Source organism: Pimephales promelas, chromosome 3, assembly GCF_988280905.1.
Source record: "Pimephales promelas chromosome 3, fPimPro1.hap1.1, whole genome shotgun sequence".
NCBI classification, from domain to species: domain Eukaryota; kingdom Metazoa; phylum Chordata; class Actinopteri; order Cypriniformes; family Leuciscidae; genus Pimephales; species Pimephales promelas.
Window position 1 is genome coordinate 40,198,353 of NC_142771.1, and position 16,868 is coordinate 40,215,220.

The 16,868-nt window shown below is 37.9% G+C and overlaps 1 protein-coding gene across 1 annotated transcript in view; it reads left to right on the forward strand.

The window, feature by feature from the left end:
• The first annotated feature begins 3,169 nt into the window (after positions 1-3,169).
• LOC120462985 (5-hydroxytryptamine receptor 3A) overlaps positions 3,170-16,868 on the forward strand; it is a 53,878-nt gene continuing 40,179 nt past the window's right edge. The window contains exons 1-4 of the mRNA XM_089128051.1: positions 3,170-3,215; positions 3,347-3,522; positions 3,612-3,656; positions 3,790-3,899. Coding sequence (XP_088984177.1) covers positions 3,170-3,215; positions 3,347-3,522; positions 3,612-3,656; positions 3,790-3,899 — 377 coding nt within the window. The remainder of the gene's footprint in view (positions 3,216-3,346; positions 3,523-3,611; positions 3,657-3,789; positions 3,900-16,868) is intronic.

Here is a 16,868-nt window from a genome sequence, read left to right on the forward strand (position 1 = left end):
ATTTGACACTTTTACTTAAAGCTCACTTTAAACCACAATCGAGTATTTGTATCATATTTTTGTCACAGACTTAAAGTCAAAAAAAGATTTTGAAATACATTATATTTACCATTTTATATGCAGCTAATGGCTACACCTTGCTTAGCGATACTGTAAACATTATTTATTCATATGAAAATATCCAAAATCACACACAAACCACATATACTCGAAACCGTGCATTTATTAGTTTGTTTCAGGTGCAGAGATGTGTCTTAGCTTTGTTTTCATGGAGGCCAGACTGAGAAAGTGTACACAGCAGATACACAGGGGCCATTATTATGGATATCTATGCACAGGAGCGCGTCATGCGGAAAGGCAGGATTTATTGTCAAGTTGAACCACGTGAGATGATTGAAAGCTGTATAGCGAATGAGAGAGCGCTAAGATCATTACTGATGCGGGCGGGTGGTGTATATTGCATGTATGTAAACACAAATAAACCGGAGAAGACGTGAGTGACTGCTTTATGAATGATGATTTCTATTCAAAATAACAAACTTTACAGATCAATAATTAATTTTGCTCTCCTGTCATAAATTAAGAAATGAATGTCTCTGCAAACCAATTTGTTTTATAAACAGTTGTCAACTATTGAAGCTGGAGTCTTACATCTGTCTAAGTTTGTCCAGATGAAATAAGTACAAATGTGTTGTTTTGATGAATGATGAATGTCGAACAACAATAATCTGGCACCGTCTGTGATCTTTTCCACAAAATGGGGTTAAATGAAAGTTCTTGGTGATCCAGTACAGTAAGTAGCGCTGAAACAGAAAACTAGGGTCCTGAAACTGAATCCTCCAGTAGTGCAGAAATGCATTTCTCATAGTTTATGCACATAAGCTATTGCGTTTTGACACAAAGCATATGAATATCAACAATGGTGACAATAAACAAACAAGTGACAAACAGATCAACTCTGAACATCACAAAACAAGCTAAAAAAAGTCCTTACAAAACAATAGCAAAATAAAAGCAAACAGGAAAAACAATGAAAATTACAGGACAATTCAGCTGCATTATATTCATGCTGTAATGCATTATGTGAGCCATGGATGCGTTTTGATTAGTGGCTCCCATCATGCACTGCAACATGAAGCATTTGTGTGATTGTCACCATTGTTGAGATTCATATGTAGATTATTGATGTCCGTGTATGATTTTAAATCATTCACAATATTAAAGGGTTACTGCAATTGGCTAATGTAAAGAATATAAATAAAACATTTGTATAATCAGTTAATACTACTAGTTCAATTTATCAGGTCACTACAGGATTGTAGGATTTGATCTAAACATTACCTGGGCTTCCTTTCTCAAAAGCATCTTAAGCCTAACTTGATAATAGAATAATAGCAATAAATGGTCTGTTGAATCAATTAGGGCTCACAATTCTTTTGGAAAATGCAGCCCAGGTCACATTTTGTCTTGCCACAACAAATGTGCTTTATGAACACAGAGTTGGAGTAGTCAGAAAAAAAATAATGTTACAAATAAAGGGTCAAGAGTCCAACTATATCAAACACTGATCACCATAATGGTGACATGAAATAAAATATTCCTTAAAACATCATCATCTAAACTTCTGTAAATCTAAATAAGACTGTGTGTGGATGTATGATAGACATAAAGTGCAATAATGTGTAATGGCTTGAAGTCTGCTTCAGTGTTCATTTGTAACACCCTGTAGTTGGTCCTATATGTACACCAGAAGTATTAATTTAACACTGGGGATTTTGCTGTATATGAATATCTCAAGTGTAAATATTTACGAATATTGGCCCATTAAAATCAATTTTGCATACCTATGGTGAAATCAACAAAGATCAAGCCAGGGACTTTAAGGCTGATTTTGAATGTAATTTGATACTTAGGACTGATCAGGAGCTTATGGATAGGAATATTTAATTTGAAATATAATATGCAAAATGGCAATTCAAAATTTCAAATCCCAATGTATTTCTGTATTTAAATGTATATTTTCCATACCAAATTTACAATATTTGTAACAAAATGCTATTGCTAATTCAAATTCAATAATATAATTTACATTTGCGATTTTCTAAACTATTTTTATTTTAACATATATTTTAATAAAAAAATTCGATAAACAGTATGAATATTTGAGCTCTATATGGGTGGGAATAAAACTCCCCTTTCTGCTGATTGGTCAACCAAAGATCAAGCCGTGCCGTCATCAGTTCTTACTCAGCTCCGCAAAACAAAATAATACTCATCTGATACAATAGTCATTATTACAGAGATTATTGCAACTACATTGAATCTCTTTTTGTCAAACAGCCAGACTAATAAATGGCTCAACACAAACCGCAGCCTATGGAACAGAGCCTAGACAGAGCTTAATTGCATTTATACCATGGTCTGGGTGAATACTCGATTCTGATTGGACACCTCACCTAGTAAAGTAGTTCTGGTGAAACTGCCTGTTTACCATTCGAAATTAATAAATAAATGCGCTGCCTACAACGGCTGTGAGTAACCATAGCAACAGGCAGTCACATGCTCTATCATCTAACGTTAGATATTATAGCCTAATACAACAACGGAGAAAATTACACCGCTGCTGCTCTGCTCCATTGAACTCTATTGGCAACGACGTAACTTGCGACCATAGTTGGATAACGATGCTTTCGGGAAACGCACCCCTGAATGAGACCCTGCGGGAGTTTTACGCAGCTGTCCAGACAACCAAGGCAGGAGAAGGCTGAACGTTACAGCGTTTCAAGCCTAAGGAGCCTGAGGCAAATGACCCTCTCTTTGATCTGATTAATTTATTGCCCTCTATAACGTTAAGCGCAAATCGCTGGAGCTCAGAGCTAATTGTTGTTTTATTGTTGTTTGAGTAATTGTTTTATGTGTAATAAAAAAAAACTATGCCTACCTTTGTGTTTCATGAAAAAAAAATGTATTTGTGAACCTGAAGGGATACGAGCTAAGCGGACTATAAATATCTCCGGTTGCTAGATAAACAGTCAGTCAAGTTATTATTTGTAAAAACTAGATTTAGCCTAATTAAAATATAAACTAATGTTTTAAAAATGTTTTATTTGTCAAGTGACCATGGTATAAGCGGGTTAATGCCCTCCGAGGTGTCCATTGTCAGGTTTTAATGGACTTCGGCGGAGGCAAAGCTGCGCTCCGCTGCGCGTCGGCCGGTTTACACCTCGCCGTCGTCCATTAAAACCTAACAATGGACACCTCGTCGGGCATTAACCCTTACGTAACAATAGCCACCGTTTCTTGGTGAAAGTATTCTGGTATGTAACAGAAAGTCTCATTTGCACAGTGTGGGTTTCTGCTGCTGAAAATTGCAGTGATGAAGAACATGTTACAGCTTATAAGGCACTTTTTGAGCATCTCGGCTTGGATATGAACGTCCAGACGACCCGCATGCGGCCTTTTTCCTGGGGCCCTGTTACCTATGTTTTTGTGTTCCTGTATGTGACCTCCATCATAGATGTGGTATGAGTCCAGCATGATTTTTCTTCTCATTTGGTTCATTACGAATGTCCAGCAGGTGTAGCATCACTCAACACCTTTTTTATCTACAGAATGAAAAAGACCAGAGCTTCTCGACACAGGTCAAAATGATGAGTGTAAGTGTTTTCAAAGCCAAATGTCCTTCTTATTTCACAAGGTTTTAAATGATTATCATGAAAATATCAAGCACTTATAAAAAAGCATAATAATCTCATCATTTGAATAAATTTGAACTTTATATTCTTCCAGTTTTGGCCAAATGAGAATATGGACTGGCATCCAGATGACTTTTGTGGAATAGAGACACTAGCAGCCCCAAAAGATAGGTTTTGGACTCCAGACTTTGGAATTGTAGAAAGGTATAAAATTATTTGTCAGGTCTTTTACCTGAGTGAAGTTGGCCAAAATATATTAAATCTTTTGAGCTCCGTTTGGGCTGTAAAAAGCTTTGTTTGTGCTGCTTCTGTTTTTTAGAAATTAAAAGAATATTTTTAGGTCAATCTGAGGTCAGGTTTTAAAATATCAGACACTGAATGAAAGAGAAGCTAGTAGGGAACGTTCTCAGAACATTGGCTAACATTCCCTATTTGGTTAATTTTTTAAAGAAATGTTCAAAGAATGTTTTAAGGATGTTTTCTCATTTCAAACAATGTTTCTATAAGGTTAAATGTAAACTAAGATATAACGTTTTAACTGTGACATTTTGAGGATGTTTTGGGAAAGTTGTTGAGATAAAAGATTATACAATGTTCCATAATAATGAGTTATCCTCTGCTTATAGTTCTTACCCAGCGCTGTTCCGTTAGTTCTTGGCCTCGCTCTGTTATCACCACAATTAGGAGGGCACTGACAAAGAGCTGGGTGACTACAACACTTGTTTATTGAACATCACAACATCGTGAAATGGCCGCAGCCGATTACATAGTGCATCTTGTCTGTTCCTCTCTCTGAACCCCACTACAACTGTTTCCTCCCGCGCTCTAACTCGCGGGGCTCCATTCATAGTCATAGAACATAACCCTTACATTTCACTTCCTACAATAACCGTTCGGAGCACATGCATGTTTCGCCCGTAAAAGTAATGGGCGTTAACCTTCCGGACAACGTGAGCAACATTTTAGCCAATCACAACACACCGGCCCAAACTAACCAATCTGAGCCCACTGCCTGTTTCTGAGGGAGTGGTTTCATAGAATCAAGAAGTCGACCGCTCGTTCGAGGACAGAGGAGAGCGTGGCTGACAATAAAGGTGAAGTTTATGAAAAATAAAGTCTTTTTAAAAAAGAAAACCCATGAATACATGTTATATTGCACCCCATAAACACATTTCATGCAAAGAAAAAAAACAGTCACCCCCCCCCCTTAAAGTGTTCAAATATGAGTGTTAAATGAACACTGAAGAGTGTTAAAATTAATTCGATAATTATGTTATTAATTGAGTGATGATTGACTATTGTTGAAGACACCTGATGTTAACAAGCAGAATCACTATTGGAGAAAATCACATTTTAAGTCACCATTATGGTGATCAGTGTTTGCTTAAAAAAATGATGTGTTGGCTTTGCTTAAAAAATTATGTGTTGGCTTTACTTAACTTTTTTTTGTAAACAGGTTCCAACGGTTTCACATAACTTGGTTTCGTTAAACAAACATAATTTGTTCATGTAACTCCAACATCATGGAAGTCATTTTAAGCCATCCAATCAAACTCTGAGCTGAGTGTTAAATGAAAGCAGTGTTAAAGTTAATGAGATAATTAAGTGAAAAATTGAGTGATGCTATGCTGATGCTAAATTGAACTATATTGAAGACACCTGATGTTAACAAGCAGAATCACTGAAGGAGAAATCACAAATGGAAAGCCACCGTTATGGAGATCAGTGTTTGCTTTAGTTGGGCTATTGACCCTTACATTATTAACTTTAGATTTTGTTTGACTGTTGTATGTAAGTTATAACTGCCAGATGAACAAAGAAAAAAAGTCATCTAATGGAGTTGGTTATATTATGACAATCATCATTAGAATTTTTTGTTTGTGATTTAAGTCGTTGGTTACAGTATAACTGAGATTCTGCATAAATATCTGGAGTTTTATAATATAAAGGATTTCTTAAAAGTTTTTTTTTTCAAATCTTTCTTTTAGGCACACACAGACATCAAGATTCAGTCAATGCATCTCAACAATGGTGACAAGCAGAATATTAAATTAGGAAAAGTAAATTACATAGACAATTCAGATCATAATTTATTCATACTGCAATGCATGATGGGAGCCATTAATGAGTTGTGATTGGTGGCAGCCACTGCAACAAGGATTATTATTGTCACCTTTGTTGAGATTCACAGGCTGATTATTGACGTCTGTGTTTCTAAATAAATGTATTTGAAGACAAATCAGACAAATGTTTATTCAATTTTTTTATTATTATAAGAAAAATAATGATAATCATATCCTGTAAAATCACAAAGCTATTGCTAATGAGTTAAACTAAACTATCTCATTAAGTGTCATTTTTCAGATCACAGATTATGCCACAACATAATCAACACTATCAGATCTAACTTTTCTTTGTTCATTCGACTGTTATAAATCAATAACAGCAGACAAACATATTTTAAAGTGAAAGTATAAGGGTGAAGAGCTTACAATTTGTGATTTTCTCCTTCAGTATTTCTGCTTGTTAACATCGGGTGTCTTCAATAATGCTCAATCATCACTAAATTATTCACTTAATCATCTCATTAACTTTAACACTCTTGAATGTTAATTTAACACTCGTTTCTGCATCATGTCTTCCATCTGAAAGCAGATGAAGGTGATTTACTACTAATCAAGGAACCGGCTTTACTGACGAGATGAGCATAACAATGTCATGCGGTATATCGCCCAGCCCTATCACCCAGTCCCCCAAAGAATTTAACTACAAATGACAAATTACATGTATTTGAAATACGTATTTAATTACTTTTGAGTATTTTGTAATTCAAATACTGCCCATCTTGGCCTACAGGGATATACTGCGAATTAACAGCACTCAAAGTCGACAGGCTGTGTTTACAATCATACCATATACCCTCATTCACTATTCCCTACATTAGTTCACTAATATAATCCACTTGACTGAGTGAATTGAGAAAACGATAAACACCTGATAAGCAGAATCACTGAAAGACAGAAAAACACGAACAGAAAAAAGATAAAAAAGAACTACAACTGACTTCCAGCAACACGGAGTGTGAAAACAGTTTACAAACCAGTGTAACATTATTTACTTCATACATGTACAAATGTATTTATTGAGAATTAAGAGATTTAGTTAAAGGTGCTCTATGCGATTTTTAGCGGCCTCTAGCAGTGATGTTTCAGAATGCAACAAGAGCGCTCGTGCTCGTGTGCATGCTTTATCTCAAGAGCGAGCATTCACTACTGGCCACACAAAGGATTTCAACGCAACGGCGAAATCATCACACACCATGCTGGAAACTACTGTAAACTCCCACTGCTGTTACAATAATAGTCTACTTTTATCAGCTTGACGTTGAACTAATGCTCTGTGCTCGTACCATGATAATGTTACAATAAACTGCATTTAGCCGACATGTGATTTTTTTATAGCATAAGCCATTTCTCTAACTATTCGTGTATCTTTCACAATCAGTAATGTCAACATAGGTGAATGTATAATATGATAACGAAAACGGTTGGTGAACTAACCTGAACAGTTTCAGTGTAACAGTAAGATCGTAGGAATTAACATTACTGTACTGAACGTGTCTGGAAAAATGTGTATAAACAATACGATAGAAGTGGATGAGTGAAGTTAGACAGTAGATCTAGTACATAAAATAAGTTACATCCTAAAGCACTAACTTTTTGTTATCCTGGAACATTCTTTTGTATTCATGTCATTTTTCATATAGTTTACCTTGCTATTTCACTAGAGTTTACTGTGTTGATCCGCGTTTTCGTCTGGAGTCGATCAGATTCACGTTTTGCCTGACGAGCTTCAGCAGATAAAACTTTTTTTTTGTTTTTTATATTTACGTGGAGTTTGTGTTGGAGTCTGTGTTGTGCTGGAGGCAGGACGTTTTGGGGTGTTTAGTAGAGAGGTTAAGCGACTTTTGACTTCAAGTCATGATGCAAAGGTCCCCTTTGGTATGGAAGTACCTTAGGGCCATAGAAATAAATTTATCTAAGACACAAGTGAGATCACATTTTGTTTCTTATATACGCACATTTTTTAAAAATGGCCGCCAACCATACTTGAGAGGCCCATATCTTTGCTTCTGTTATAGCTATAATGACAAATTTGTTATCAACGTGTAGGCCTACATTTTTGTGGTCAAGGAGTCCAATAAAGTTGGTTTCAAGACTAAAAAACAATAATGATGTCCTTACCATGACAATTGGAAGTGAAGTGTGCAATTTTTTTTATCAAAAAACATGCCAAACACACATTCCATTCACAACTTAAAGGGATAGTTCACTTTGAAATTAATTTTTGATATGTTTTAGCTTACCTCGAGGGCATTCAAGATGTAGGTGTCTTTGTTTCCACATTATTTTAAATTTTGATATATTTAGGTCAAACCGTTCTTGTCTGTCAGTCATATGATGCAGGTCTATGGGGTCCACCTCAAAGAGCATACATAGAGAAGTCCAAATGAAAATTTGTTTTCTCACACAAACCACTCGTTTCGTGTCTTAGGCCATCAATGTGTACTTACATTTACGGGTCATTAAATCATGTTTAATTTGGCCTTCTCTGTGCATGCTCTTTGAGTTGGACCCCATAGACCTCCATTATATGACTGACAGACAAGAACGGTTTGACCTAAATATATCAAAATTGAAAATACTGTGGAAACAAAGACACCTACATCGTGGATGCCCTTGAGGTAAGCTAAAACATATCTAAAATTAATTTCTAAGTGAACTATTCCTTTTATAATTTCTGCTTCGCATGCGCCTTTTCAGTGCTGGCGTCGAGCAAGGGCATCCGGTCGTTTACATCTCACGGTAACTCAGAACTGTATCACAGCTCTGGAGCCCTGTAAGGCGGTCGACCGGTATCAGACAGGGCAGACAAGGCAGACCGACTTTTGGCCTGTGGTCAAGCCAAGAAAAGAGTTTGCACATAAACTGTCTAGATATGAAGGCAGTTGAGAACGCCTCTTGGTTCTTTCTTCTCCTTCTAAAGGGCCACCTTGTCCGAACGGACAACATGTCGGTGGTTTCCTACATAAATCGCCAGGGCGGTCTGAGATCACGGAACCTTCATGAACTGGCAGAACGCCTCCTTGTATGTGTTCAGTGCAACCTACTCTCACTGAGAGCGGCACATGTGCCAGGCCAACAATGTGGGTCCAGACAAGCTGTCCAGGGACAACGTTCCCCCAGGGGAATGGTCTCTCCTCTCTCAGACAGTTCAACTGTTGTGGGACACCTTTGTCACAGCTGAAGTCGACCTCTTTGCGTCTCAAGACAACGTTCAGTGTCCAATAGGCTTCACAAAGAACAAGGACGCACTCAGGGAGAATGGCTCCTCTGTGCTTCTAGCAGCACCGTTCTGGCAGAACCAAGTTTGGTTTCCGGAGCTGATGCAGCTTCAGAGCTTGGCTCCATGGCCTGTCCCGTTGAGGAGAGATCTCCTCTCACAGGCCGGGGTACGATTTGGCACCCACGACTCGAGCTTTGGGCTCTGCATGTGTGGGCCATCAGTCTCAGACCATCTGCCATCAGACAGGTACCCATCAGTCTCCCCGACGGAGTGTTAAACACGATTGTGCAAGCTAGAGCGCCCTCTACTAGATGGCTTTATGCTTCCCAGTGGTCAGTGTCCTACAAGAGCTCTTGGATAAGGGTAGATCCCCATCCATGCTCAAGGTATATGTGGCGGCTATTGCTGCGCTTGTCAAACAGTCGCATGGCCAGTCACTTGGTCGGAACGACCTTGTAGTCCGCTTCCTCAGGGGAGCTAGAAGGATGAAACCTCCTCGTCCCCCCTGGCGAACGTGATTTTACCAAGTACCACATGTTCCTGGATCAACATCTTTGTTGGTCCTGGATCAACTTTCCAATCAACCAATCAGATCTGAGGGACAAATTTACAGTTTATGTCAAATTTAGGCTTAGAACCAGGGTGAAGTACTTAAACGTCAGTGCTATTCACCTTTCATTACCTTCTGATTTTAGAGAAAAGTTATGGGTAGGTTTAGGGGTAGGGATTGGGTAAGGACTACATTTTGGGACAGGAATGTTGATCCAGGATCAACAAAATATGTTGATCCAGGACCATGTCTTACATGGCAAAATCACCTCTTTTGGGAACCGTCAAAATCGGTTCCCATATGGGACCTTTCCTTGGTCCTTGAGGCCATGGAGGGTGCCCCTTTCAAACCTCTACAGTCTGTGGAACTTGCGTATCTCTCATTGAAAACCGCCTTTCTGGTGGCTATCGCCTCAGTCAAGTGAGTGGGTGACTTACACGCACTTTCTGTTAGCACGTCATGCCTTGAGTTTTGGCCTAATGACTACAAGGTCATCCTCAAACCAAGACTTGGTTGTGCTACCATCTGGTTTCGCTTCAGTCGATGAAAACCAAGGAGCATCCCATCGAGCTCTGGCTTATATAGGCATGAGCCATGCACGTCCATTTGCGCGGGACGTGACGTCTGAGGGCACCGGCGCCCTAATTGGTGCTTACGTCACGAGCAGTCCCTCGATAGGTTGCAGCAGTTGCCGCAGAGTTGAGGACTGCATTGGGATTGAGTCCCGCTGGGTCCCCCAAATCTCCCGGGAGCAGGCAGTTTGAACTTTGCTGCTAGTTATTAGTTATCTAACATTAAAGACATTTTTCTATTTAACAAGATAGTCGTACGAACCTTAAAGTGTTAACCTGTCACCTCTGACCTTCAACAGCTGTCACAGCTCCTGGTGCAGATGGGATGTGTTGTTGCAGGAACTGATTTGCTATAGGTTACTCCTCACTGGTCGAAATCTCATGCTACTTAGAACAAATGCACAGTAATGTACAGAAGTAGCTGCACTGCTTAAATAGAAAATTAAAGTTTTTGAACGAAAAGATAAGTAAAGTCACTCTGATGACACAATTTTTATGTGAAATGTGCATATTTACCCCCAATTGTCATGGTATGGGTAAAATTATTATTTTTTTAACTTGAAACTGGATTTCATTGGATTCCTTGACCCCAAAAATGTACACTTTGACACTAAATTTGTCATTATAGCGATAACAGAAGGAAAGATATGGACTCTAGAGTATTTTCGGCGCATTGGCAGCCATTTTTGAAAAAACATATTCATTTCTGATACAAAGTGTGATCTCACTTGTGTCTTAGGATAAATTTATTTGTATGAAACCTAAGGTACTTCCATACCAAAGGAGACCTTTGCATCATGACTTGAAGTCAAAGGCCTATTTTTTGGGCTTAACCTATTAGTTTGTCTCAGGCTGCTGAAACTGTGATTTTATAAAATTCATTTGTTTTGGCAAGAAAGAGTCAAGAGGACATAGTTCAGGTGTTTTAGGCTGTTGTGAAAATGCCATCTTGGACATGTTTGGCTTTCTGATCTCATCATGTGTATAAGCTTTAAATACAGTATATGGGTATTTCATATATCGGTAAATCTTCAAAATTAAATCCAGTGACATTTATGTAATCAGACCCTATGAAGAATAATCATATAGTGCATTAAAGCATTTTGAACTGTTTGACTCAGACACACACAGACATCAACAATCAGCAAATGAATCTCAACAATGGTGACATATGTTTCATGTAGCAATGCATTCGGGGTTCTAGGATAGTATAAAACTCCCAGCATACACTGCTGCATTAATGAATAAATAAATAAAAAACATATTGCCACCATTGTTGCGATTCATGTGGAAATGTTTGATATCTCTGTGTTTTTACAAGACATCGTAGCTCTGTTTTTTTTTTTTTTTTTTGCAAACTTGTTAAAAAATGTAATGGTATCTCATTACTGTAGTTTCACATTGACAGTAATGTAAAACTTTTGACAGAGAATTAAACACTGAATGAGATATGTGAATTAGTGATGGCCGGTTCGTGAACGAATCGTTCTTTTGAACCGGTTCTTTTTAGTGAATCGGTCGAACCAGTACACTAAATCGGACTGAATCGTTCGAAACAGTTCGCGTCTTGCGTCAGCGCTAAACCACAAGTTACTAAGGTTACTCACTTTCAGACATGCCTGACAGTCCCTCCGAATCGAAATAAACCAATATCCAGAAGTACATTTTATTCCAGTAACTCAAAAAGTTCACTGAACTGAGACATATGTTGGTGCTGAGAGAAGTGATGAGCACGAGCAGCTGATACTGCGCATGCTTGTACTACCGAACGTACAGGTACAGCTGTCGGATAACCGAACCGAGAACTGTTTCTTTCAGACACGTTCGACATACTGAGAACTGATGAGTTGATGAGCTGAGCATGCGTGCATTTTTTTCTGAGGGACGAAATGTACGTTTCCATGTCTTTAGTTGAACATCAGTAAGTGTAACAAAATAAAACATTTTGGAAACATGTTTATCACATAATTACTGTATTATCACTGTATTATTTTAACGATTGGAAACAATGATTGGATTCTAAAACTGTCATTTATTATTATACTAAAATAATATTTTCAGGAACAGCTCATTTAATTTCTAAGTAACAATATAAATCTTTGATGTCGAAAACTCTTGCCAAGGTTTTAATGGTGCACTGCTTAGTACAGTGTTTCCCAACCCTGTTCCTGGCGGCACACCAACACTGCGTGTTTTCTTTGTCTCCCTAATCAAACACACCCGATTCAACCCATCAGCTCATGAACCCACCTGATTATGAGCTGATTGGTTGAATCAGGTATGTTTGATAAAGGCGGGCATACACTGTGCGATTTTCGTCCGATTTTGAGCCGAATTCTGACTCGTGCGACTCTTTTTCCTGTCGGACCGATTTTCAGCTTTGTCGTGCGTCGTTTGTCGTGCAATGTTCGTGCAGTGTACAGGGAGAAACGAGAGGCGATTAGCCTCTCACGATCGACAATCGGATGGTCGGATGAATTTCTGGCATGTCAGAAATTTTGGTCGCTCCTCGTGACTATATCGCACAGTTGAAGCAAAGCTACAAACCGATTGCCCTAAACTCAGTGTTTTTTCCCTCACTGCACCTGCGCGAAAACAGAAGTTTAACCATTTCATCTGCAGCAAAAATAAAAGTAAAATAAAAACGAAAAGAGGGAGATCTTTAAGTTCTGTGGTTCAAACTAGCTACAAATTACTGTTGCTTACCTCCAGTTCGTGCTGCAAAATGGATAATATACCCACCGTCTTCCAAGCCACCTGCGATGTAACACCTCTTTTATTAATTTGTCAAACAATGTTTTTGAAATAAACCTGTTTTTAATTTTCATTGATGATTAATTATGGCAATGTTCGGACATATTATAGACTGTTAATAGTTATTTTATATGCTTATAATTCATTGTAATCGACCAAAATGTTTTAGACAATTTTTAATGAGGAGTAAGATGATGTAATATTTTATTATCCTCACAGCACGTTGGTTATGTGCTGTGAAAATATTGCGTGGCAAATTAATTATAATAGCGGATCAATTTAATAATAAAATTAGCCTATAGGCCTCCCCTAATAATGATAATACAATAATACCATAATAATTAAATGTATAAATTGAAAATGCTAAATTATCTTGATACTAGCAGATGCTTGTTTTGACAATATTCCTGGATACATACACGTAAATAGGCGCAATCCAGGGGGTTATCGCAGATATTACACGTATAGTGTGAGCAGTGAAGTCGCAGCTCGACGATCGGACCGTACAGTGTGAGCACATAAATCCTGAACTTTGGCTTTGCATCGCATGCGATTTACTCATTCAGTGTTAGTAGGTACCTTGCTGAAATCGCACAGACATCGCACAGTGTATGCCCGCCTTAAGGGAGACAAAGAATACACGCAGTGTTGGTGTGCCGCCAGGAACAGGGTTGGGAAACACTGGCTTAGTAAATGTTTATAATGTGTTAACATAACGAATTAAACATATAGGTTTAATTTGTTATGTTAACACATTATAAACATGATGTATATATAATGTATATATGGCTACAGAAGTCTATATTGGAGACAGACATGCATCGATTTTTTTTAGTTTTGTCGACTGTATATTCAGGTTTCAGCTCAGCACACACAGGCCTATGCTCGAGTCGAGAACTGGTTGTTGCAGTTCTTGAATCACTAGTGCAGAACCAAGAACTGTTTCTTTCGGACACGTTCGATACGGAGAACCGATGAGCTGGAGATACTGCGCATGCGTGATAGCACCGTCTCTGAACAGAACTTTCTTTCGGCCGGCTGATCCTGTGCTGATACATGAGCACGCAGTAGTACGGGTGAACCCAAGACTTAAATGAGAGGGCGAATCGGCGAAATGTAAGTTTATTTAATAACAAATAAAATGATGAAGACTATTTATGCATTTATATATTTAAAACATGTAAAACATCCGCGTTAGCACATTGCCTAGGCTGCAGCAGGGTTTGTTTTCAAAATGTAAATGTAAGAAACTTATCCAAGATGATTATGACGATGTGTACTATTATTTAACTGAAGATATAAATTTGAAGTATTTTTATCCGCCGGGATGATAGAATTGACGTCATTACGTGATGACGTAAAAGAACTGGTGAACCGGTTTTTTGAACCGGTTCATTAAAACGAACTGTCCGAAAGAACCGGTTCGCGGAAAAGAACCGGACTTCCCATCACTAATGTGAATGACCAATATATTTGTAATGTTAATCAACATAACCACAATCATTCAAAAACCATGCTTGTTAACTATTTGTGCACAAGTTTGACCTCAAGAAAGTTCAAGCTACTGGAGACAAATTATAAATAAATATGTTAAGGGTCAGCATGTCAACTAAAGCAAACACTGATCTCTATAATGGTAACTTCGAACCAAACATTTTTAATTAAACATCTCAACAACATCTATAGATTTACGACAGATATAAAGTAATACTGGATGATAATAAGTGTGACAATGTGTGATGGCTGGAAGTCAGTTGTAAATCTTGTGTTTTACTATTTTCTGTTAGTGTGTTCCTGTTTCCTTCTGTGATTCTGCTTGTTAACAGCAGGTGTTCATCACTAATGAAAATGCACTGTTTTAGTGTGTGCCCTTTAAATGCAAATAAGCTGCTGCTGCCGGCACAGGGGGCGGAGCTTCATAAACGCGTGCTCAGCAGTGTTGCCAGATTGGGCGGTTTCCCGCCCAATTGGGCGGTTTTGTAATCTTTTTTGCGGGCAAAAATGGGTTTGGGCGGGTGGATAAAAATTTGGCTGGTTTCGGATCAGTTCGGCGGGTTTTTATAGCCGAAACACCAGTACTTCAGATCCTTCTTTCAGCGACTCTCTGTATACTACTCTCACTCACTAAACTCACAACAGACTCCCTCCCTTCAGCTCACTTCACGCACGCCGGCGGCACCTCCCCGTGTGCACAGGTGTTGCGCGTAATGGCTTGACATCAGCTCCTATGCATCAGCTACATTCCATCCGCCCGGACAGTTGTTTTAGAAGTTTGACTCATATAGCATACTAGAGCTTTTGTGTTAATCAATTCAGATTTTTCTTAATAACAATTGTTCAAAGCTATTTTCAGAAACCTCAGGCAGTTCGACGTGTATTTTGTGAAAATCTCTTTGAACATGTTATTCAGAATATTTGTTAACACAAAATTGTTTGTTGTTGTGTTCTTTTCTGCGGCCCAGCCCTGTTCTATAATCAACTCGATTTTCATGTTGTCTAATGTTATTCATAAATAGGCCTATGCATGTTTTATGTTGCTAATTGAAATAATTTAAATCTTAAAGTAGGTTATTTTGTATGTCCATATCCACTCAATGTTTTTATGTTACTGAATGGTTTTGTTCGCGACTTTTATTGACAATAAACAGACTTATTGATAGCCTAAGGTGTTCGCATTATTTTCCATAAAATAAGCTAGTTTAATAGTAGCCTACTTTTGTGTTCATTTGATTTCTGAAATCGGATGGGCGAAGTCGAAGGCCGGTGTACTTTTGCGTCCATTCTTTTTCCCTTCTTTTTAACTCATAATTGAATAACGAAGAACATGCTTTCTTTAATTGACTGGTGAAACGATATTCACAAACTTTCTTTACAATGCTTAGATATTTAACTTCACATAGGCCTATAAAAAGAAAGCCTAAAACAAAAACATTTAAAAAAAACAGTAAAATGTTAAGTTATATACAAATAAAACATTAATAAACTATTTTATGATACAAGCCTATTAGGCTACTGAACTCCTTAATGAATGCCATTATTATTATTAGTCTACATATAGGCTAGAAGACGCTTTTATCCAAAAAAGGAACAAAGCAATTTGTCAAATGTCAGTCATAATATAGGTTAGACTTAGACAATAATAATACAAAGCTAAGATTATTACAAATGAATACAAGATTTTGGCGCACATACACGTGTTTGTGCGGAGAGGAGCGCGCCTAAATCACCTCCAGAGTGGCTCTTCTCATTCAGCACTGCGGGAAAAATATAATTATAAAATTTAATTTACGGGTTTGGCCAGAGCCTGTCTACTACGGACATTCTATTAGAAATTCTCTGGTTTGGCCTTAGAAAACCAGTAAAATCGAAAAAAAAAAAATCATATTTGTGAATATTTTAAATGTTTAATAAAGGGCCAACATAAACAATAGGCTATTAATATTTATTTTTTATTTATAAAAACGAATGGACGCAAAAGTACACAGACCAATGGGTCATTTTAAAACTAGTTAATGATTCTAATGTGTTTAAACAAGAAACCATAGCGAGAAACAAGCCAAAAAAATTGGGCGGTTTTTTGTGCATTCTCGCGGTTTTTGACGAGGTTTTGGGCTGGAAAACCTTGCTGGCATCTGGCAACCCTGGTGTTCAGTGTCTCAGGACAATTTCATCTCACGGAATGATGATAATATCAGAAACTCTCAGTAACAGTGTTCATTTGGAGTCGGACAATAATGCCTACAGAGTCAGAGTGCTGTATAGAGATGGAACAGGTATAGTTTAGTAGTTTAATTACGGTTATTATAACGTATTTGTCATCTGCTTTTATGTATCCATTATTTATTAATAGCCTACAAGTCTGCTGTTTCGGACCAGGTCCGAATGATGATCAAACATATACTGATGAGTTTAATAAAGTTTATTGTACATCACACAAAAGATGAAGCGTCA